The 24,990-nt window shown below is 44.3% G+C and overlaps 1 protein-coding gene across 2 annotated transcripts in view; it reads right to left on the reverse strand.

Moving 5' to 3' along the window:
- ACSS1 (acyl-CoA synthetase short chain family member 1) overlaps nt 1-24,990 on the reverse strand; it is a 78,154-nt gene that overhangs the window by 37,989 nt on the left and 15,175 nt on the right. For both annotated transcript variants that reach the window (XM_074949842.1, XM_074949841.1), the window contains exon 3: nt 518-717. In XM_074949842.1, the coding sequence (XP_074805943.1) occupies nt 518-704 (187 nt within the window). In that variant the 5' untranslated portion in view covers nt 705-717. The remainder of the gene's footprint in view (nt 1-517; nt 718-24,990) is intronic.

A 24,990-nucleotide genomic window follows, 5' to 3' on the forward strand; every position in this document is an offset into this window, starting at 1 on the left:
CCTCTTCAGGGTAGCAACTGTCGATATATGCTTATACCATGATTAACACAATGGGGCCCTGATCTTTAATTGGGGCCGTTAGGCACTTCAGAAATACAAATATATAATTACACGCTGCAGAGTTAGCACTTCACAAGAATGCACTAGGATACTGTCACTTCACTATAAGAGAACATAACCAGCTCCCCTTCCCCTCAAGAGATCTCAGTTTTCCCTATGGTTTAAACATTATTTGACAGCCATTTAAAATTGATTGAATGTTACAGTGATTTTAAAATCTTATTAAACCCACAGCCGTTCATGACAATCAGGAACATAGAGAGCCAACGCAGTGATAGTACTCTGATGCTTCTGCTACGGAGAGAACTGAACTGCCCAGCAAGAGGAGAATAAGCCAGCCATATTCTGGGTGTGCCTTTCTTTGAAAGCTGAATGTTGAATCTGGATCAAAGGATCAATCCTCCAAGGAGCAAAGCACTTTCCTAATATGCTTGTGCATCATTTTGAAACTACTTACAGTCAATGATCCTCCCAGCTAAAGATTCTGCACTGAATCCAGCAAAGACCACTGTATGAACAGCACCAATTCTGGCACAAGCCAACATGGCCGCCACAGCCAGTGGGGTCGCAGGCATATAGATTGCAACCCTGTCCCCTTTTTGTACTCCGTATTTCTTCAGTGTGTTGGCAAGACGGCAGGTCATGTCCAGAAGTTCCCTGCAGCACAGAAAGAGAGTTTCTTGTCATTTTCACCTGCAAGCTGCTTTACATTCATTTACTCCTAATTAAAGGTTTAGGTCTACAAACGTAGGAACCTGAACCCAGAGGGTCATGATGGGCAACTGCTCATCCATCCTCAAAGCTCTCATCTGTATAGTCCCACAAGGTTCAATCTTCTCCCCCATACTTCCCAGCTTCTCTGGGGATGGCTATACCACACGGGAAGACGTGACTGTATCCTGGGTAGGCATACCCAAGCTCACTTTATATCTAGCTAGCCCAGGTAATAATAGTCAGAAAGGTGGTGGCGTGGACTTCAGCAGAAGCTAGCAACCCCACTGAGTAGGTACCCAGGGTCCCTGGCTGGCTTGTACTCGGGCAGCTGAAGCCCAGGCCACGCTGTCTTCACTGCTATTGTTACCTGTGCTATCTGAATTAACACCAGGAGAGGTATGCCTACCAGTGCTACAGTCCCCTTACTTGCAGTGTAGACATACCCTATATGAGGCCGCTGGGGAGCTGGTGAGAGCACAGGCTGAAGTGCCAGCAGTTCTCAGTCTATGCCCAGATCTGTATCTCCTTTATATCTGATGTAAACAGCGCAATCTCCCAGCTTTCTCAGCTCCTAGCCAAAATCAACACTTGCATGTAACCAATGCAGCACTCAGAAGAGAAGCTGAGGAGACAGCCACAAAATAACGAAGAGGAGGCTATACATAGATATGTGGAGGCAAGAAATGGATTGGTCTTGTGGTTACAGGGTTCATTCGGACACAGATTCTCTTTAATGATAGGGTACCATATTTAGACTTACAGATTTTAAGGCCAGAGGGGACCATCATGATCATCTAGTCTGATCTCCTGCACATCAGGCTACAAGATTTTTAATCAAGCTAATATGTTTTTATATGAATTTTGGTTTATGCCAGTTCACTGTTCCAAGCTGCCCACTCATTCCTCAATGCAATTCACCATCTGGATAAGATAATGATTTAAAAAAAAAAAAAACAGTGGTTTGCCGAGCAGCTAAATTTAGTCCCCACTAGCATCTGCTATTCTCACAAACACCTTCCATTTTCTGCAGAGGCAGAACACCTGGCCATGGGACTTAGGGGAGAGACTCCCAGAATAAGTTGCCTTGGTCTTCAACATTTCAGGCTGCCTCCATCTCTCTAGAAAGTGCACTGCAGCCCTTCAATCACGTTTACAGGACATGCTTTCATCAGAGAAAGCATTATTGTACACTGTCTTTAATCCAGATGGGCATCTGTATTGGTGATAAAGTCAATGGGAGCTGCATATGCAGATCAAGTATTTGGTCCTAAGCATCCAAACTGCATTAAGAGACAACAGAATGTGTTTACTTTTCAAAATCACCTCAGGGGAGCAGAGACTTAACTGCGACAAAAACAAAAGTTGAAACTCCTCTGTCTATATAGGGTAGCATACTGAAAAAGCGGAGACACTTCAGAAAAGAGCCACGAGAACGATTAAAGGATTAGAGAACACGCCTATAGTGACAGAATCAAAGAGCTCAATCTGTTTATTTTAACGAAGAGAAGATAAAGGGATGACTTGATTGCCATCTATATGGAGCTAAATGGGGAACAAATATTGAATAATGGGCTCTTCAATCTACCAGAGAAAGGTCTAACATGATTCACTGGCTGGAAGCTGAAGCTAGACAAATTCAGAGTGGAAATAAGGAGTTAATTTTTAATGGTGAGAGTAATTAACCATCACTGACAATTTTTAAAACAAGACTGGATGATTTTTTTCTAAAAGATCTGCTCTAGTGATTGTTTTGGTGCAGTTCTCTGGCCTACATTATACAAGAGGTGAGACTAGATGATCACAGTGGTCCCTTCTGGCCTTTGAATATATGAATGAACCTTTGAATAATATCAGTGGAACAATGTAGGTGGCAGTAGAATGGACGGTAATGTGTCTTTGTGTTTTGCCAGGTTGCCTAAGCAATGCAGCAATTGCAGTAGCTGCAAGCCTATTACTATATTTGGCTCTTCAAGTATGGCCCGATTTTCAGCGCTGCTGAGCGGCACAGCTCTCATTGACTTCAGTGGAAGCTCTGGCTGCTCAAAACCTCTGAAAATCAGGCCATAAATTCACTTAAACAAAAAACTTTGGCATCTTGGAGCAGAACTGCAGTAACTACTTGATATTTCAGAAATGTCTAAGCTGCAAGGATAAACACTGCATTTATTTTACATGTATGAGAGTAGAGGCAGAGTGAAATATACCCCTGAGAGACTAGTCTGAACGGTATATTTTACAAGAGTGTGAACAACAACTGGGTCATGCTCCTTACAATGTATAATTTCATTATGGTATGACATTATTTGGAATGGTACAGGGAGTCATTGTCACAAGAACAAAACCACAATCCAGTTCCTTGTAGAAAGAAACCCAAAAGCACCGAATAAGAATAAATGCACTATTCACACTGCCTGTCCACGTGATGCATTGGGTTAGTGGCAGAAATGGTCCTCTGTCCAACAAAAAAGACAGCATTGTGCGCTTCACAGATTGCAATTTCTCATACATTTCCTTCAGCATCTGTACTGTGGAGAACAGACCAGAACAGCCACATCTTGGGGCAAGGTGTTGTCATGGTTCACAAACAAAACAGGTCTCAGCATGGTTTAGTGCTTGGATTGAAGAACTCCAAGAGCAACCCAGATTATTCCAGGATGTGGTATTGGTAAAGGAGCTAGCATGACCAAGTAGCCAGAGGGCTAGGGAAAGCTCTGCGGCCCCCTGAAGGCAGCAGGAGCTTTGAGCTGCTGAAACGCAGGAAACAACAGCCCTGGGGCATGGCAGGGAGATCACATGTGATGAAAACTCTCTCCTAGGTTCTGAAATTCATTGGATCTTGGCGTCTGTGGGTGTAAAAGATCTTATCTCCCCTAGCACCATACTGGTACACTGGGGTTAGTGCTGACTCAGACAGGAAAGTACCCTCTAGTAACTCACCCACCCCCGTCTCTGCAGCACAGCGCCCCCTATCACCACATTAGGTCCAGGGATGGCGTCAATATTTTTTTTTGACAGAAGCTCAAGATATTTTGCATCCAACCATTAAAAAGAAAAACTGACTCTGTCCTACTCTCCCTTGCCACTCTTCCACTCGTCAGCAAAAACTAACTCACTCTTTTCTACACAGACCACACCTCATTATGAATTAATGTGGACAAGCCACACAACCTTGCTAAGGGTAGGTCTATATTACCCTGGAGACTATGGCAGCCCAGCCCAGGAGTGCAGATGCAGCCTACACCAACAGAAGGGGTGTTATCATCGATGTAGGAACACCACCTCCCCAAATGACATAGCTACATTGACAGAAGCAGTCTTCCGCGGACATAGCTGCATCTACACTGGGGGCTATATTAGCACGGCTATGCTGGCCAGTTTTTCACACCCCTGGCTGACACAGGTATGCCCATACAACTTTCAAGTGCAGACCAAGCCTCAGCCATGCACAGCACTCCTGGTAGCACAACATTTCTAGCACCATGTGGAATGTATACAGCTAATGGGAGCATCACAAGAGGAATCCTGAGAGGCTGGAAATAGTTTGGTCCGCTAATATTTTAAGATAGCACCTCCATCTGCATGGGAAGGAGGTGGATGGGATGCAGACGCACAGAGGGAAAAGGGGAAGACAAAATAACGATCGGTGGTCATTAAAAATCCCATGAGATTTTTTTCAAGAAACAGGAAAATTAGCCTCAAATCCAAAATGGGCAATTGTGTTCTGTACTCCTAGATCCCCCTCCCCCCACCCAGCAAATTCATTCCCAGATAAATACATGAGCACTCTGATCAGTCATTCATTAACTATATACGGGGAGACACCTTCAAATTCTTGATCCCAGCCTTGTCCCCCAGAAATGTACGTCTTGTTCAGTAGCGTGCTGGACAGGGCAAGCTCATAGCAAGTCCCTCATTTCATCAAAGGAAAATGCTACATGCACCACCCTTGTTATTCCAAATGGAGTTTCCCACACTAGTCCAAACACGCTGGTTAAGATAAAACAATAAGATAAGTTAATTAACTACAGAAAGATAGATTTTAAGTGATTACAAATGATGATGCATACAAGTCAGAACTGGTTACAAAAGAAAATAAAAGAGTAAAATGCAGCTAATACTTAACTTAACAAGCTATGTGAATTTAAAAGCAAAGATTTTATCTCACCATATGCTGCAATAAATTTCACAGGCTGGGTCTCCTTTCAGCCTGGGACCTCACCCCCTTAGTTCAGTTCTTTGAGAGTCGTTGATGTCATGAGCAGAGATGAAGGAGGAGAGAGGTCATTTGTGTTGTGTGTCTCCTCCATTTTTATACCCTTCCGCGCACCTTGAGAATTACCCCTCCCCGCACTGGGGTGCAAGCAACAAGTAGTCTCTTGTGGATATGAGGGTTGAACTGTCCCTGTGATTAAATGTAAATTTCTTATTCACACCTTCCTGTTCCTGGAGAATGGCAGCTTAAGCAAGTGATAGCTCTTTAACACCTGGCTGGGGTGTCAGTGTGTCTTTGTCTCTGAAAAACTGGTTTGGGCCTGCTTTTCTTAACATTGGAGCATGTTATAACAATGCTACACAGCAGAATCTCATAACTTTACATACAATGTTGATACACATATTTTACCAGGATAATAATGTTCAGCAGATCATGAATTTTCAAATGATGCCTCACAAGGCATGCTTTGTACAAAAATATAACCTAGACTTGTAAAAGTGGTCAACATAATAGCATAGACCAGCAGATGTGGGGTAATCTGCCCCTTACATTAGGTCTCATCCTGATCTCTAATAGCTAGAGACTGCTAATAGCAGCTGGCTTAAATCTGAAAGCACAACGTTTAATATCCCTTCCAAAATTTTTGTTAGCAATAAGTTTTCTAACTCAGAATATTCTTGTTATCCATACAAATGCCCAACTTTTTTCCCCTTAATCTTGCTATGTTCTTACTAAGCCTCATTGACTTCCTGTGCAATGAGCGCCCATATTCTTTTTACTTCTTGTTCTAAAATGTCACATAATGGGAATAAATAACCTTATCTATAGTTCACTTTATGATGCTCTATGCCAGTGGTCCCCAACCGGTCGATCCCGATTGACTGGTCAATCCTGGGGACTCTCCTAGTCGATTGTGGTCTCCGGTGATGCTGCTGGGCTGCTGCTAAGGCAGGCTCCCTGCCTGCCACGCCCCACGCCGCTCCTAGAAGCAGCCAGCGTGGCCCCGTAAGGAGGGGCAGGGGTCTTAGCACGCTGCTCCTGCCTCCAAGCACTGCCCTCGCAGCTCCCATTGGCCAGGAACGGGGAACCGTGAGGGGGCGGAATGGAGTGAGCGAGACATGGCCTTGGGGAAGGAGAGGGGTAGATTCTGGGTTGTCCTTAAATTCGAAAAGTGATCTTGGGCGTAAAAAGGCTGGAGACCACTGCTCTATGCAGAAAGGCCCCATAGAAATGCGTGCTATATAGGCATACAGACAGTGCTGTTTGCAGGTGTGCCCATGTGGGCACAGAATGCAACCAGTGTGCAGTTTGTTTATTCAGATCATTTGGTTTCAGAGTCCTTGTTTCAATGCAATTTTTAAATAAACACAACCATCAGGACTCATGGCACAAATTACTGTTACTCTAACACTAAGTCAAAATGTCACATCAGGCTTCTAGGTACAGTTCAAATCTTCTTTAACACTTGAGAGCTATGATAATAAATCGAACATAAAATGTAGCAAGACAAACAGAAACTGTTTTTGCTGATCAGCTGGGCTGTACAGAAGGAAATGAGCCTCAAGCAGATGGTTGTGGGCAAGCAGGATGACAACCACTTAACCACAATGGAAAATGAGAATAAAAATATGTCTATTCTTATTAGTACTCTACCTGCTTGTCCTGAATAGAAATGCCAAAAAAGCCCTAATTCAGAAGTTATATTCTAATTGTTTAAATGCTTGTTTATTTACTTAGCTCTCAGGAACAGCATCTGTAGAAACACACAGGAACTCTCATGACAGATCTAGAGTTATTTGCTTAATGACGGAGCTTCAATGAGTTAATAAGCATTAAGGAACAGTTACAGAACTTTAGGCTCTTTATTCCATTGACCTGTTAACTTTGCACCTTAAAAGCACAGACGAGGAGGACAGACCCACGGCTGCTAAGTCACTGTCACTCTGTCACGTTATCCCTTCTTGGACGTGAGGTCCATGATGGAAGAGACCTGGAGGGGAGGTGGCTATTAGAAGGTGGGGCAGCTGGAATCTACAAGGAAGAAACTTAAATAAAATCCCTGTCTGTCAGGAAGCTACCTCTGCAAGTCTTGTGTTTCTCACCTAGGCTACAAAGCACCTGCCTCTCCCACAAGCAGACATCCTCTGTGGGACTGAAAAATCATGGAAGGGGAATAACGTACACTGTTTTAAGCACTGTAAATCCCAAAGGACTTAAAGGCGGGGGGGAAAGCTGGATACAGTAGCTATTTCTTACTTTCTTGCTCTTCTTGCTGGCAACGTCAACCTGCTCCCTCAGGCTGTGCAGACCAGAGTTCCATCACAACAGCCCTGGAGAGGAAAGAGGCATCTATGTGGGAGAGTGGCATTTACCCCAGACCTGCTTTTACCCGTCTGCACACAAAAAGAGCATGGGAACCAAACAAGAACCACTCAAAGCTCAACTAAATTATAAAGGTTATGAGCAAGCGGGCATAACAGAACCCCAGAGGGATGATTCTCGAAAGCGAAATATCCATACAGATGGGTACAATATTTATAGAGGAAGAAAGGATGTAGGGGGTGGAGTTTTGAAGATCAAAAACTTTTACACTGCAAGGGAGTTAACTGACAATGCAGGGTGTGGTGGGGACGCTGTAGGATCTACTATAAACCACCAGAGGAGAATCTTGGAGCAACTCGCAAGGTTCTCATCTGCAAGACAGTGTATTTGTAGGGGAATTTGACTCCCTATCGGCCAGTCAAACATCTAAATTATTCCTATGCAGAGGGAAGGCAAGAGAAGCCATCTAGATCTACAGAGGAAGTGACAAAATAATAAGGAAGCTTGGGACCCGTGATCACAAGCTCCTTGAATTCAGGAAATCGAAGAAAGGGTGTTAGATTTTTGGGAAAGTCAAACATTTAGTGAGTATGGTGTAAAAAGAGGAAGTATTAATATTCACCAATCTGAGATACAGCTGGGGAAACCTTAAAGACACTCCAGTTTATGGCACAATCGACTGCAGTTCCTCTGAAAAAGCTGATTCCAAGAGTTAAGAGCTATTCAATGAGGCTTCATAATAGGGCTGCTCAAAGCGCTGTAGTTAATAAAACAAAACCTGTACTAGAAACGAGAAAGGGGGAGGCAACCAAATTCACAGAGTCAGTTGCAGTCTGCAGAGAGAAGATAAGGACAGCAAAGGCAAATGAACCCCTGCTAGCAAAAGGGGCTAAGGAGAATATGAAGGGCTTTTACAGATGTAAAAAAGAGAAGACCCGGGAGACAACAGGTCCATTCATAGACGAAGATGGGGATAAAATTAATGATGACCCCAAAAGGGATGAGATTCTGAACTCTCTCTTCAAAAATTCGTCTTTAGCAAGAAAAATAAAGACAAGAAGTTTGAAGAATTAGTTGAAATGAAGGATTGACACCAGCACAAAACTGAAATAATGGTCTCACAAAATGTTACTTGAAAAATGAATTGCCACTAGCCTGGATAACAGCATGGCTAATTGGCCATAAACAAACAAACGGTTACATGTCCATTTGGGGGAGGGTATTTCTCGTGGCTTACCTCAGGGACCAGGGCTAGGTCTGGTCTTATCTAATATCTGCAGTAACGATCTGGGAGAGGAAGTAAGCAACTTGTTACCCAAACCAACTGTCTCTAGGCTCAGGCTCCTTCTAAACCACACATACTGTCAGTCTCTGGCAGAGGTGAAGGAATTGGGGGAAATCAATTAAATTTTTAAAAAATTAAAAACTGACCCTGTAGGAGTTGAATCTATAACTGAAGAGCCATGCTAGCAACACTCAGATGCCCTCCAACAGGGTGCCGCATGGCTAGCCTATTCTTTCATTGAATTTGACATGGCACTATTAGGAATATTAGCAGGAGGGAGCTAACGTGCACATTCCTGCCTGCTAAGAAGCAACAGCACTGCTCTCACTGCTGGCTCCATGGCCATGGGTATGGGCTTCCAAGTCTTTCCATTGATTTCAAAGGGCTTTGGTTCAGGCTTCATGTGTGGAAGCACCATGCCAGAAGGAAGCAGGGCTGCTGGGATAATCATCACTTTCTTCCTTGAAAAATTATTGTTTGCTTTCCTTCTCTTCTGAATGCTTGACAAATGCTGTGCAAGCTCTCAAAGCTGGCCCTATTAATCACAGCAACATCTGCTGGCAAAAGCACAGAAAACTGTTGAACTCAGCCAGCAAGTCATTATCTGAGCCAATGCTCCTGCTAAAATCATAACCTAATGAATGCAAACGTTTTTCCTCTTGTCTCTATAGTACCTCTCTTAAAAACTTCCTGAATCATATCCTTCCGTTTCTTCCCCTCCCAAGGTCCTCAAAACCCACCGCCCAATACCTGGAACAAACGGCTGACAGAGCCACCAGTGCTAAAGGGCCCCTGGAAAAGCTGGCTGTTATCAGCATGTGGCTGCGCTCTCACCATGCCTGTGACTGTTCTATCTTATTGAAACGTTCTCCAGTAACTCTGGTGTTATCTTTAACCACAGAAAGATCATCTACAGTTCTCTAAAGGAAAGAGGCTAGTTATTTTCACATGAGACATCAAATACTCTTTCTAGATGTGGTATCTTGCAAAAGAAATGTACTTAGATCGTTTTCCTAATAAATTTGATCCCATATATAGTTACACTACTGTAGTTTAGAATGTTATAACACTAACTTGTTAGTCTGACAGGTTTCAGAGTAGCAGCCATGTTAGTCTATATCCTCAAAAAGAAAAGGAGGACTTGTGGCACCTTAGAGACTAACAAATTTATTTGAGCATAAGTTTTCGTGAGCTACAGCTCACTTCATCATATGCATGCAGTGGAAAATAGAGTAGGGGGATTTTATATACACAGAGAACATGAAAAAATGGGTGTTATCATACACACTGTAAGGAGAGTGATCACTTCAGATGAGCTATTACCACCAGGAGAGGAAAAAAAACAAAAAAACCTTTTGTAGTGATAATCAAGGTGGGCCATTTCCAGCAGTTGACAAGAACGTGTGAGGAACAGTTGGGGGGGGAATAAACATGGGGAAATAGTTTTACTTTGTGTAATGACACAGCCACTCCCAGTCTTTATTCAAGCCTAATTTAATGGTGTCCAGTTTGCAAATTAATTCCAATTCAGCAGTCACTCCTTGGAGTTTGTTTTTGAAGTTTTTTTGTTGTAATATTGCCACGTTTAGGTCTGTAATCGAGTGACCAGAGAGATTGAAGTGTTCTCCAACTGGTTTTTGAATGTTATAATTCTTGACGTCTGATTTGTGTCCATTTATTCTTTTACGTAGACACTGTCTGGTTTGGCCAATGTACATGGCAAAGGGGCATTGCTGGCACATATCACATTGGTAGATGTGCAGATGAACGAGCCTCTGATAGTGTTGCTGATGTGATTAGGCCCTATGATGGTGTTCCCTGAATAGATATGTGGACACAGTTGGCAATGGGCTTTGTTGCAAGGATAGGTTCCTTGGTTAGTGGTTTTGTTGTGTGGTGTGTGGTTGCCGGTGAGTATTTGCTTCAGGTTGGGGGGCTGTCTGTAAGCAAGGACTGGCCTGTCTCCCAAGATCTGTGAGAGTGATGGGTCGTCCTTCAGGATAGGTTGTAGATCCTTGACGATGCGCTGGAGAGGTTTTAGTTGGGGGCTGAAGGTGACGGCTAATGGCGTTCTGTTATTTTCTTTGTTGGGCCTGTCCTGTAGTAGGTAACTTCTGGGTACTCTTCTGGCTCTGTCAATCTGTTTCTTCACTTCAGCAGGTGAGTATTGTAGTTGTAAGAACGCTTGATAGAGATCTTGTAGGTGTTTGTCTCTGTCTGAGGGGTTGGAGCAAATGCGGTTGTATCGCAGAGCTTGGCTGAAGACAATGGATCGTGTGGTGTGGTCTGGATGAAAGCTGGAGGCATGTAGGTAGGAATAGCAGTCAGTAGGTTTCCGGTATAGGGTGGTGTTTATGTGACCATCGCTTATTAGCACCATAGTGTCCAGGAAGTGGATCTCTTGTGTGGACTGGTCCAGGCTGAGGTTGGTGGTGGGATGGAAATGGTTGAAATCATGGTGGAATTCCTCAAGGGCTTCTTTTCCATGGGTCCAGATGATGAAGATGTCATCAATGTAGTGCAAGTAGAGTCGGGGCGTTAGGGGATGAGAGCTGAGGAAGCGTTGTTCTAAGTCAGCCATAGAAATGTTGGCATACTGTGGGGCCATGCGGGTACCCATAGCAGTGCCACTGATTTGAAGGTATACATTGTCCCCAAATGTGAAATAGTTATGGGTGAGGACAAAGTCACAAAGTTCAGCCACCAGGTTTGCCATGACATTATCGGGGATAGTGTTCCTGACGGCTTGTAGTCCATCTTTGTGTGGAATGTTGGTGTAGAGGGCTTCTACATCCATAGTGGCCAGGATGGTGTTTTCAGGAAGATCACCAATGGGTTGTAGTTTCCTCAGGAAGTCAGTGGTGTCTCAAAGATAGCTAGGAGTGCTGGTTGCGTAGGGCCTGAGGAGGGAGTCTACATAGCCAGACAATCCTGCTGTCAAGGTGCCATTGCCTGAGATGATGGGGCGTCCAGGATTTCCAGGTTTATGGATCTTGGGTAGCAAGTGCTGCTGAATTGGAATTAATTTGCAAACTGGACACCATTAAATTAGGCTTGAATAAAGACTGGAAGTGGATGTGTCATTACACAAAGTAAAACTATTTCCCCATGTTTATTTCCGCCCCCCGCCTCGCCCCCCAGTTCCTCACACGTTCTTGTCAATTGCTGGAAATGGCTCACCTTGATTATCAATACAAAAGGTTTTTGTTTTGTTTTTTTTCTCTCCTTCTGGTAATAGCTTACCTTACCTGATCACTCTCCTTACACGGTGTATGGTAACACCTATTGTTTCATGTTCTCTGTGTATATAAAATCCCCCTACTGTATTTTCCACTGCATGCATCCGATGAAGTGAGCTGTAGCTCACAAAAGCTTTGCTCAAATAAATTTGTTAGTCTCTAAGGTGCCACAAGTCCTCCTTTTCTTTTTGTTAGTCTGAATCATCTTTAGGCACAAGCTATGCAAGCTACTGTGAAAGTAGAATGAATTATATTGAATTTATAATTCATTAAAGAAATGCTACTTGAAGGGTTTGTTGAAATATAGTTGTCAGGAAGAGAAACATTAAGGTGTGTGAGACAATGGGTCCTCAAACTAACTTAGAGCTCCTACTGAGCTAGGAGATTGGTAAACGTTAGTATGCAAATAAGATATGTATGTATATTTGTCAGTTTCTGCTTTCTTTTGTCTCTTATGTTAAATTGGCTTTGGCTTAGCTGTATAAATAAGTTATCTTGGGCCTCAGAGAGGGGCTCACATCTGGGTGCATTAGCAAGGAGCTTTGCTAATAAACAGAGTGGTCTGACAAATTATGTGAGTCCTGAATCTGACTTTGACAATTTGGAGGTTCCACCAAGATGGCAACCGTCTTCACTGGGGCCGTGTGACTCCTGCCTGTTCTTAGGACGGCCGTGGCAAGCTGGCACCCGGGCATTTGGCCCGAGCGGTCCTCCGCCAGAACGGAAGGGTGCATGACCACAGTGAAGTCTACGCCATCGAACCGGTTGGTTCCCACTCTGTTCTGGTAGGGATCCCGGGATCAGACATCAGGAATCTGGTCAGGTAATTATTTCTGTGTTTTGTCCGGACTGAGGACTGTCTTGTCTCTGTGTCTATCCGTCCTCCCTGTGGTGTGTTTGAGTCTGGGCACCGTCTCCATCCGGGGATCGACTGACCAAAGGGTTCCTCTCCCCACGGTCTGAGTGAATGAAATCTGCACAATCACAGCCGCACCGCGCCTTGGGTAAAACCCTTAGTGTGAAAGCAAGGGCGATTGAGGCAGTAGCCTGTGGGCTCCTTTTGTGTGTTGCACCGGGCATCGCTCTGACGAACCCGACTTTCCTTCTTGTGTGATTGGTGTGTAAAGTCCTCCTGTATGGGTAACCAGACGTCTAAGTCGGGACAGTTCCCTAAAGGAACGCCGGCTCAGTTTATGTATTTTAGGAAGAGTGCAGACTCCTGTAAATTTCTGGGAAAATGGTCTAGGCTAAGGTGGCCGGGTAGAGTGACTACTACCAGCACTATGCTTCTGTCCCCAGAAGCCTTTACAGCTGTTCTGAGGGAAAATGGGCCCTTTTCCCACAGAAATGGTCTATAAGGGACTGCTGCAGGCAGCAGGCAGAGAGAGAATCAGATCAAAATTGTTTGACTGTTGGGTAATGTAATCAAAATCACTAAAGGATGTAAGGGGTTTCTATTGGAACTTAACTTGGCTGCTCCTGGTTGTGTCTAGTTGTACAAGATGGAAGTGTAATCAGGGTACAGTTGTGTAAAAGAGTAATCACAGCGCAAGGGATGTTAGGCAAAAGAGAATTTTGTGTGTGTGAATAGTGCTAAAATCTGAAGCTGTGTCTCCGCTATTACCTGAGAATAAACTTATAGCTTGGTACAGCAGAGAAACTATTGCAAACATGGTCTGTTGCACAAGAAGGGAAACTGAGGTACACCACCTCATGAATTCATAAATGATCAGTGAGTGGGGTAATTCACTAGCCTGACTATAGAACAGCCTGACTATAGAACAAAATAAGTACAGCCTGGAGGTAATTCTTCTGTTTTTCCTGCAATTAGCAAGGAAATTTGTAAAAGAAAGTGGTATTATTATTAAGCAATAATCTGTCCCCACCAGGGGGGTGGAAATTGTTTCTTTTGTTTTTAGACTCTACAAGCAAGCTGGCGCCAGCGGAAGAAAAGCTCAGAATACCATGGATATGTGTTTTGTGCTGTTTGTCTGTGGTGTTTGTCTTGTTGCTAGCATTGCTGTGTTTGAATGAACAGAAAACCTCATGACATGGGTGGGGGATGGCTTCAAAAGGCTGACCTTGGGGGGAGGGGGGTGGGGAACATGTGTATGGGAACGCAAAAGGCTAACTCAGGAGAATCCCAAAATTCAGTGGCCATTGTTAGGATCTTGGGACAAAGACCGAGTAGACGTCTTAAAAGACAAACTCGGCCAACCTACAACTAAATTGGCAAAAGGAGAGGTTGATTGTTTCATGCAGTGGTGGGAAGAGGCAAATCATAGGTGGACAGAATCAAAACTTGCCTCTCTCAAAGATTCTGGCTTCTATCCCACCAGATGCAACTCATTTTACTGTTGTTGATTTGTGCTCTGCTTTCTTTTCTCTCCCGGTTCACCCTGACTCCCAGTTCCTGTTTGCCTTTTCTTACAAGGGGCAACAGTACACACGGACCACACTGCCCCAGGGGTATAATGAAAGCCCGTAATATTTTTCCCAAGCATTAGCCCGAGACCTTGCTGACCTTGTTTTCCTATCCAGGTCCACACTAGTCCAATATGTAGATGATCTACTCCTCTGTTGCCCTTCATTGTCTGCCTCTGAAACTGACTCTATAATGCTCCTTACCGCCCTAGCAAATAAGGGTCACAAAGCTTCTCGCTCTAAACTACAACTCTGTCAAGCTTCTGTCACATACCTCGGCTTTCTCCTCTCCCTGGGTTCCCGTGCACTTTCTCCCACCCGCGTCCAAGCTATCCTTAGCTTTCCCCGACCCCGCTCCCCAAGCCAGCTCCAGAAGTTTTTAGGCATGGCTGGATTTTGCAGACAATGGATTCCCCAATATGCCTCCCTTGCAAAACCTCTCCAAGAACTCACTCGATTCTCTGTGCCTGACCCCATGCCGTGGCCCCCTGAGGCCAATTCTGCCATTGTTTCCCTCAAATAGGGTTTGGCTTCTGCCCCTGCCTTAGGGCTGCCTGACTATTCTAAGCCTTTTACCCTTTTCTGCCACGAACAATCTGGGTGTGCACTTGGAGTTCTCACTCAGATGCACGGAGAAAAGAACCGCCCAGTGGCTTATTTCTCTGCCACTTTAGACCCTGTTGCCCAAGGCTTACCCCCCTGCCTGCGTGCTGTGGCTGCTGCAGCACGCCTAGTTGAAATGTCTGATTCCCTTGTTCTCCGCTCTCCTCTTACCCTCCTGGTCCCTCACTGACCTCACCCTGCTCCAAGACTCTGCCCCAGAAACCGAGAGAGAATCCTGGGTTGCCCAAGGTTGCTCTCTACATCCCGATTCTCTTTGGCGCTCGCCTACTGGCGCCTTTGTAGCCCCCTTTTCACTCTACCCATCTCTGGCCGCCCTGCTACACGGTGTTTCGCATGTCGGAAAGGAGGGAATGGTCTCTGCTGTAACTAAGACAGGATGGTGGGCCCCCCCATTTTAGCTCTTTTGCAGCCTGTACCATTTGCCAAAGCCATAATATTGGTAAACCTGTAAAAGTGGCCCAGGGGTTCCGGCGCCTGCCTCAAGCACCGTTCTTGCATTGGCAACTTGATTTTGTACAAATGTCTAAGTGTCAACAATATGAATTTATATTGGTTATGGTATGTTTATTCTCTGGTTGGATTGAAGCCTTTCCTTGTCGCAAGGCTGACTCACTGTCTGTTGCCAAATGTTTGTTAACTCATATTATGTCTGCCAAGGGAATTCCTGCTACTCTGTCCAGTGATCGGGGTACACATTTTACTGGACAACTTGTTCAACACCTGGACCGTATATTGCATATCAAACACCTGTTGCACTGTCCCTACCACCCACAGAGTACAGGTGCAGTTGAAAGACGAAATGGTGTACTTAAGAATAAGCTTGCTAAAATTTGTAACTCTACAGGATTAAGCTGGCCAGTAGCCTTACCATTAGCCCTTATGGACATGAGATCCACTCCACCCCAAAGGCATAAATTAAGTCCCTTTGAAATTGTTATGGGACGCCCTATGCGAGCTATGACTACCATTACTCCTGTTCCAGATTTGAACTTGACTCACAGTGCGCTCCTTCAGTATTGCAAGGGACTAATACAAGCTGTAAGTCACTTCCATTCACAGGTTCGAGTCGCCTGGCCCTCCGACGCTTGCCACAACCTCGAGCCAGGTGATTGGGTCTACGTATGGCACCATCATCGAAAGCACGCCTTGGAGCCCCGGTGGAAGGGTCCTCATCAGGTACTGCTTACTACACAGACGGCTGTTAAACTATCTGGCATCGCAGCGTGGATACATGCTTCACAGTGTAAGGCAGCACCATCCCCAGAGAACCAATCGTCACCTCAGGACAACGCAGAGTCGATTTTGACTCCAGAAGAAGACGTAGAGGAACAGTCTGCACTACCTTACAATCTACGCTCTCGTAAGGGTTGCCAGAAGCAGACGACGAACAAAACAAAAAACAAACAAAAAAAAGCAGTAGCGAGCCTAGCGCCTACTGCCTGGTGGGGGTAAAACCGTGACTGCGGTTCCCTCCGTTGAGGTTGTCAGAACCAGAAGAGCCTTGCCTCCAACATGCGCCTCTGCCTGTTCCTCGGCTGCTGGTATCTTATGGTCTGGGGAGACCACGATGACAATTCTTTTATCCAGCAGCAGGTGTGGATAGCTCAGACCCTTAATATTTCTAATTGCTGGGTCTGCAGCTACATCCCAGCCCACTCTCAAACTGGTGTTCCTGTCCTGGCTATCCCACTCAAGTCCCCAGACCTCACTGGAGGGCCTCGTCCGTTTAACAAAATATGGAACAGCAGTGACACTTGGGAAGCGGTGGGAATAAATGCATCTCAATGGATAAGTGTGGTGGAGGGAAAAGGTCATTGGTGTTGGGTGTGTAATGGGACAGGGCTGGATCTGGGGAAAAGCCGTTGCCTTCAGCATATTGTGGCCAATGGTGTATGGGATTATTCAAACAAAACTAAAAGTGGTGGGCCGGGTATGGAGATATGAATTTTTTCTCAACCTGGGATCAAACAGAGAAATCAATCTCATGTTCCCCCTACAGTAACAGTGAAAACAATACAATCTTTCAATGTCATGCAAATAACACCACTCCTCGTAAGGAGAATTACCCTGTACCCTTTAGGGGATACTACTCCTCCTTTGCAAACACCTATATGACAAATGGGTGCAACCGACCCTTCCCAGCCTTAATAGGCCATCACTGGGTGTGTGGGACCAGAGCATATACCGCACTACCAGCTAATTGGTCAGGAATCTGTTATCCTGCCCAACTCTTCCCACAATTCCGAGTGCTAGGAACCTTCCCTCGAGAATGCCTCCGCAATTTCAGGCGAAAAAGAAGGGACTTAACAGATGCCCAATGGTATGTAAATAACATAAGCCCCTTAACCTGGGAAGAGGCCATTGGCGGTTCCTTCATACCATTAGGGGGAGTAATACACCATGCAAAAAAGGCTCCTAAGGTTACAAGCAGTAATTGAAATAATGGCAAATGAAACCGGAGAAAGTTTAAGAGCCCTAGCCAAAGAAACAGGGACAATCCGACAGATGGCCCTCCAAAACCGTCAGGCATTGGACATAGTGCTGGTGGCAAAAGGAGGGACTTGTGCTCTCATTGGAAAAGACTGCTGTGTGTATATACCAGACAACACCAATGAGGTAACAGATCGTGCTAGCTACTTAGAACAAATCGCATATCTTCCCCACGAAGAGCCAAGTTCTTTATGGAAGTGGCTAAGTAACCTTTTCAATTTCTCTGGCATAGGAAACTGGTTGTTTCAGGGAGCCCTAACTCTCCTGTTTGGAATCCTAATAATTTTTGTATGTTTTCAGTTACTTTCCTGTTGTATCCAAAATTGTGTCAGGCATGCTACACAGATAGCTGCCCCAAACCAGAGTGCTAATTTGATGATTTTAAATATAACTGATGAACAAAGAGATAAAGAACGCTTGATATGTGGAACCCAGTCATTGTTGGTCATTGCGTAGCTTGACCAAAAGGAGAGACTGTGAAAGTAGAATGAATCATATTGAAATTATAATTCATTAAAGAAATGCTACTTGAAGGGTTTGTTGAAATATAGTTGTCAGGAAGAGAAACATTAAGGTGTGTGAGACAATGGGTCCTCAAACTAACTTAGAGCTCCTACTGAGCTAGGAGATTGGTAAACGTTAGTATGCAAATAAGATATGTATGTATATTTGTCAGTTTCTGCTTTCTTTTGTCTCTTATGTTAAATTGGCTTTGGCTTAGCTGTATAAATAAGTTATCTTGGGCCTCAGAGAGGGGCTCACATCTGGGTGCATTAGCAAGGCGCTTTGCTAATAAACAGAGTGGTCTGACAAATTATGTGAGTCCTGAATCTGACTTTGACACCACTTTCTTGGGTCCTGAACTTTTGAACCCAAGCTGGCTCAACATCTCACATGCTGATCCCATCTTTCCATGCAGCGGCAGGATTTGAGCTGAAGGAAATTCTCCATCCAGCCAGTTCCTCCACTTTGAAATAGGGCATGGATGGGAATGTAATACACAGCCCAATTTCCTCATTCAGGATCTAAAGTCTGCCACTACTTGCCTGAGGATCCACAGATTATAGTCTTGGTTTGACTCCCATGTACAAAGTTAATAAAAGGAAAAGCAACCTGTTAAATCTTTGTATTAGAAGGGTAACTCTAGCTCCTAACCAACTGCCCCCTGCCACTGTTTTTCTTTTACCTATAAAAGTTTGTAATTGGTTATAAATTTTTAGTAAGTAAAAAGGATTTAACACTCCCAAACATCATGGCGTTGTGTCAAAGGCAGGAGTCATTATAAGCAAAGTGCTGCAGAATTATCCCACATCTGTTCTTAGGAACATTACAATAAGTTTTGGGCCCTACCAGGGCAAAATTCTGATTTCACATGTGAGTGAATTCAGCAGGAGCAAGGTGTGCAGAGCTTTACCCTAAATGATCAAACTGTGCAAGTGCAACTGGTCAGGTGAATACATTTTGAGTACTTCATCCACTGTTGGATATTTTCAAGTTAAATCACTTGAAATAATGCCCCCAAATTTGCCCTTACAGAATGGCATCCCAAATTAGCCTTCATTTGTTTTAGTCACTACAGTGAAGCTAAAATGCCTTAAATTTTTAATAATGCATAATAGCTCTGTGTTACTGACCTTTGTGATCAGCAAAGACAAATTGAAATGGAAATAAAACTCAGTACAAGACATACTACTGTTTTAAATCTGATTTTTTGGAATGACAGCCTCAATCTAAGAACCTAATTTTAAAAATAGGTATGTAGTGCATTTTCACTTTAAATCTTTAAATTTATGGATTTCACTTTAAAGATGAAAACTCTGCCCTAACACTCTCTAATGCCAACTCACAGAGAATGTAAAGAGTTCCATAATTTGTTCAGTGACAAGACTGGTACCAGGTCTCTAAAGGGACACTGTGAAGCTGAAATACTTATCTATTTAAAAAAATCTCCTTTACTCGGGTTACTACTATGTTAGATTATTAAAACTGAATGTTTTGTAAAATGCAATTTACTTTTCTGCTATTAATTCTGTTAGTTTGTCTTACTCATCTTGGTCAATGAAGATAAACTAGATAGTTCCACTTTCATTTCTAGTCAGCTTCAAGTCAATTCAGCCCAACAAGGAAGTGCTCAGTTGTAAACATCACAAGAAAATTAATGTAGAAATACAAAACAAAATGTTTTTAATGTTTATGTTAACATGAAAAAAATCTGGTAATATTAGAGTTTGTAAAACTTTTTTGTGTTAAGCAAAAGTTCATTTTTGGCCCAAATTAGCTGAAAGTATCCCTTTAACCTCTGTAATAGGATATGTTTCTTTGTACCTGTGTAAAAAGAGAATCTTTTTTATACCATTTTTAAGCAAGACCTTCCCAGGAGGACACTACAAAGCTTAATCTGATGCATTACAAATGTGTGTTTCTGTTTCCACCTTTCTATATTCTTGCATAAAACAGGCTACCCCTGACTATACATGCAAAAGGCAGTGCAGCAAGTCAGCAGTCTACTCTTAGCTGCATCCAACCACTACAATAAGGATCCTGCTCTGTTGCTGTACAGAATTCCATGTAGGCCAGGCCAGCATTCTGCGGAAATGCTTACTGCAGCTGCTCTCAGGAACAACTTGTTCACTACTATTGCTGGCTACTTCTCCTTGTTTTGAAAAGCTGAACATGTGCTTGCAGAGTTCCTGGAAAAAAAATGTGATCAACAGAAAGCCACATCCCCTTCCAGTGAATTGGCTGGCCTGTGACTTTAGCCATACCCTTTTTCACTTGTGTTAAGATTTCATCATTACTTAAATACAATGCACACTGCAGGGCCAGATTATGAACCCCTGACTCCCCTGGGTGAGTGGTTACTCGAACAAGTAGTCCCATTCAAATCAATGGTACTACTCAGGTGAGCAACTTTGCACTAGTGCGTAAAGTCTCCACAATCTGATCCCAAATTTGTGAATTGTAAGTGTTTTTATTTCTCCACCTTACAGACCTCCCTAGGTACATATTTTTATTTACTTAGAACTAACTAGGTTGTGACTCAGACTACATAACCACAGAAGTGAGCAGGAGGGAATGAGAACAAATGCTGATATCTGTTTTCAAACTTTCCATAAACATTTGAGCCAATACACTAGAGCAGTGGTTCTCAAAGCCGGTCCGCCGCTTGTTCAAGGAAAGCCCCTGGCGCGCCGGACCGGTTTGTTTACCTGCCACGTCTGCAGGTTCGGCCGATCGCAGCTCCCACTGGCCGCAGTTTGCCGCTCCAGGCCAATGGGGGCTGCGGGAAGCGGTGCGGGCCAAGGGACATGCTGGCCACCCTTTCCGCAGGCCCCATTGGTCTGGAGCAGCGAACCGCGGCCAGTTGGAGCCACGATCAGCCAAACCTGCAGATGCGGCAGGTAAACAAACTGGTCCGGTGCACCAGGGGCTTTCCAGGCACAAGCGGCAGACCGGCTTTGAGAACCACTGCACTAGAGTGTTCTAATGTTTGCACAAAGCAAACACAAAAGGGATATAAACATGGCCTAAGAAATGGATTCATTTAGACGTTCTAACGAGTATTTACAGATATTTTTTGGTCAGCTCTACTCCGTTACTCTGTTTGAAGAGCAAAACCAAAACCCCCAGTTTTACTGAAGTGTCCCCAGTGGGCTTTGTTCTAAATTTACAAGTTAAGAGAAAAGCAGTTAAACTTATGACTCATCCCAATGGTCAACAAAAGGATTCAGCCAATTAGCAAAGTAATGTTTATTATACATGCATCATCAGTGAGCTGGTCATTTTGACCTCATGTAGATGGGATTTAAAGATGTGAAGTTAATATATTTGAACTCACACATTTTAGAAGTCTAGTGTAAATAAGGACCCCTATGGGAAATTCTGGCCCCATTTCAGCCAATGGAAGTTTTGCCATTGACTTCAATGGGGCCAGGATTCCACCCTCTGCCATTAACCTATGCTGAGCTGGTCACCATAACAAGACATTGACTCAACCTGCATGTGGTAAAGGCAGTGTGCCTTCTCTACACTAGACTTTTATAACCTGTTGGCTAACATGTGCTAACATCACATCTTTAAATCCTGATCTACACCATGCTTTTGAAAATGAACAGGCAAGCTGCTGAGCACTCTCTGTATCCAATGATCTCCACAGGAGCTGAGAGCAAAAAGCACCTGACAGGATTGAGTCCCTTACCCAAAACATGCAGTTGGACTGCTGACAGGTGGCTCTCACTACACTGGCTTCCCTCCCCAGGGATCATCAAGCTCTCTCTCTCTTGCTCCTGATGTCTTGTCTCACTCTAACAGCCGGCTTCTTCAGATGGGCTATTGCCTCTGACAACTAGCTTCTTACATGTCACAACAAGGCTGAGCTCCTTTAGGTACATGGATGGAAAGTGCTGTAAAAGTGCTTGAAAAAAGGCAAATCTCATTATCTCCATTTTACAGTTGGGGAAATGGAGGCACGGAGCAGCTCAGTGACAGTGCAAGGACCCCTATCTTTCAGTCCAGTGCCCTGCCTACTGTACCACACTGCATCCCTAAGAGAAGCAATGCTCTCCAGTGGCCTATGAGACAGGACATGCTCACCAATGAGAGATCACTTATAATCCCCATCCTCTGTTTCAAATTCATCACTCTGTCTTTTGTCCCCAGTCTCCTAAGTTATCTTGCTTGTCACTGCTTTCTCCGGTAGCTCAACAATGACAGCCTGTCCCTCCTTGCAACAGTTGGCGTGGGCTAAGGCCCCAGAGGAGTCAATTCATCTTTATGGCAGTTAGTTTTATTAGATGACATAGGACTATTTAAATCTAGCTGGTAAGGGCAGAGATGAAAGTCTGCACAAAGCTGTTTGTTTTGGCCCATTCCTTCATCGATCTTTTTGGATAAAGAGACATTTGAACTAACTTCCAAGAAAAAAGTACTTACCTCCGTTGCTATAAATACAGTCAACTTTGCTGATAACAATCCCTTTTGCATGCCTGACTCCGTATGTCCTCATGCTAACTGGAATGCAGGCTGCAAGCAACAGCCACAGGAGAGGGACCACGTGTGCTGTGGTGCCTTAGTTCAAACTGGGATACGGAACTGGTAACTTTAGGCTGGACTGGCACACTGCAATCCAGCCTGAGTAAAGGCCAGCAGTCCAAGAGCAGAGCCGGGAAAAAACTGATTCTGAGAACCCCAATTCAGTCCCTCGCTCCACAGGGGAAGTAATCTGTGCCAGCCCTTTTCCTGGTGCAATTTACATCGCTCTCAGGACCCCTCGACCCTAACTCCCCCCAGGACCCCACCCCCTATCCAACCCCCCCCCCGCTCCCTGTCCCCTGACTGTCCCGACCCCTATCCCCCACCCCCAGCCAAGCCCCTCAGGACTCCCACCCCTATCCAACCCCCCCGTTCCCCATCCCCTGACCACCCCGCCCAGAACCCCTGACCCATCCAACCCCCTCTGTTCCTTGTCCCCTGACTGCCCCGATCCCTATCCACACCCACACCCCAACAGGCCCCCCGGGACTCCCACGCCTATACAACTGCCCCCTGCTCTCTGTCCCCTGACCGTCCCACCCAGAACCTCCGCCCCATCCAACCGCTCCCTGCTCCCTGTCCCCTGACTGCCCTCCGGGACCCCCTGCTCCTTATCCAACCCCCCCACTCCCCATACCATGCCACTCAGAGAAGCAGGAGCTTGCAGCCCCACCGCCTGGCTGGAGCCAGCCACGTCGCCGCGCTGCCCAGCAGGAGCGGTGGGCCAGAGAGCTGGCGGCGCGGCGAGCTGAGGCTGCGGGGGAGGGGGAACAGCCTCCCTGGCCGGGAGCTCAAGGGCCAGGCAGGACAGTCCCGCAGGCCAGATGTGGCCTGCAGGCCATAGTTTGCCCACCTCTGTTCTAGTATATGCTTTGGCCCCAATCCTTAATTGCTTTAAGGGCAATCTGCACTAGTGCAGAGACAGAATGAATCTTAAAGTCAATATAACTGGCCCTGGGAGGGTCACCATACAGGGATCTTTGGGTGACACAGAGACAGTGTTGCAACAGCTTCTATGCCACCCCCTTTTCGAGCCTCTGTCACTGATTGCAGAGGAACTATTCCTGAATTACAATAGTGTACACAAGTGGAAAATCAGACCCAAAGAATGCACTCTGCCCTTAGAAAACAAGCATTTGCTTTTGCAGTTCCCAGCCATTAGAAATTTGTGCTGTAGGATTTTACAATCCACCTAATCCCTGGACTTGATGGCACTCTGCACTTCCAGCAGCAGTTTAGCACTTTGCAGGACTGATCCCTATTGAACAGTCAAATGAAAGAGAGTCCCATTCAATTACATCACATAATGGCAGACAGCTAAAAAAATGACAATTTTTAGTGTCTATATACAATTGCTAGAAGTCTAAACATGAAGATGGGTGAACTAGCGTGCCACATATTAAATGAGAATATTGATAAAATAGGCATCACAGAAACTTGGTGGAATGAAAACAATCAATGGGACATAGTAATACCAGCGTACAAAATATATTGGAAGGACAAAGTAGGTCGTACTGGTGGGGGAGTGGCACTATAGATGAAAGGAAGCGTAGAGTCAAATGAAGTAAAAATCTTAAATGAACCAAACTGTACCACAGAATCTCTATGGATAGTAATTCCATGCTTGAATAATAAGAATATAGCAATAGGGATTAGGGCTGTCGATTAATTGCAGTTAACTCACGCGATTAGCTCAAAAAAATTAATCGCGATTAATCTCAGTTTTAATCTCACTGTTAAATAATAGAATACCAACTGAAATTTATTAAATATTTTGGATGTTTTTCTACAGTATCATATATATTGCATTCTGTGTTGTAACTGAAATCAAAGTGTATATTATTTTTATTACAAATAATTGCACTGTAAAAATGATAAACAAAAGAAATAGTGTTTTTCAATTCACCTCATACAAGTACTGTAGTGCAATCTCTTTGTCGTGAAAGTGCAACTTACAAATGTAGATTTTTTTGGTTACATAATTGCACTCAAAAACAAAACAAAGTTCACTCAGTCCTACTTCTTGTTCAGCCAGTTGCTAAGACAAACAAGTTTGTTTACATTTATGGGAGATAATGCTGCCCTCTTCTTATTTACAATGTCACCAGAAAGTGAGAACAGGCATTTGTATGGCACTTTTGTAGCCAGCATTGCAAGGTATTTATGTGTCAGAAATGCTAAACATATGCCCTACCATTCCAGAGGACATGCTTCCATGCTGATGATGCTCGTTAAAAAAAAAAAAAAAAACGTTAATTAAATTTGTGACTGAACTCCTTGGGGGAGAACTGTATGTCCCCTACTCTGTTTTACCAGCGTCCTGCCATGTATTTCATGTTATAGCAGTCTCGGATGATGACCCAGCACATGTTCATTTTAAGAACACTTTCACTGCAGATTTGACAAAACACAAAGAAGGCATCAATGTGAGATTTTTAAAGATAGCTACAGCACTCGACCCAAGGTTTAAGAATCTGAAGTACCTTCCAAAATCTGAGAGGGACAAGGTGTGGAGCATGCTTTCAGAAGTCTTAAAAGAGCAACACTCCAGTGCAGAAACTACAGAACCCAAACCACCAAAAGAAAAT

The sequence above is a fragment of the Natator depressus genome, chromosome 3, assembly GCF_965152275.1.
Source record: "Natator depressus isolate rNatDep1 chromosome 3, rNatDep2.hap1, whole genome shotgun sequence".
NCBI lineage: Eukaryota > Metazoa > Chordata > Testudines > Cheloniidae > Natator > Natator depressus.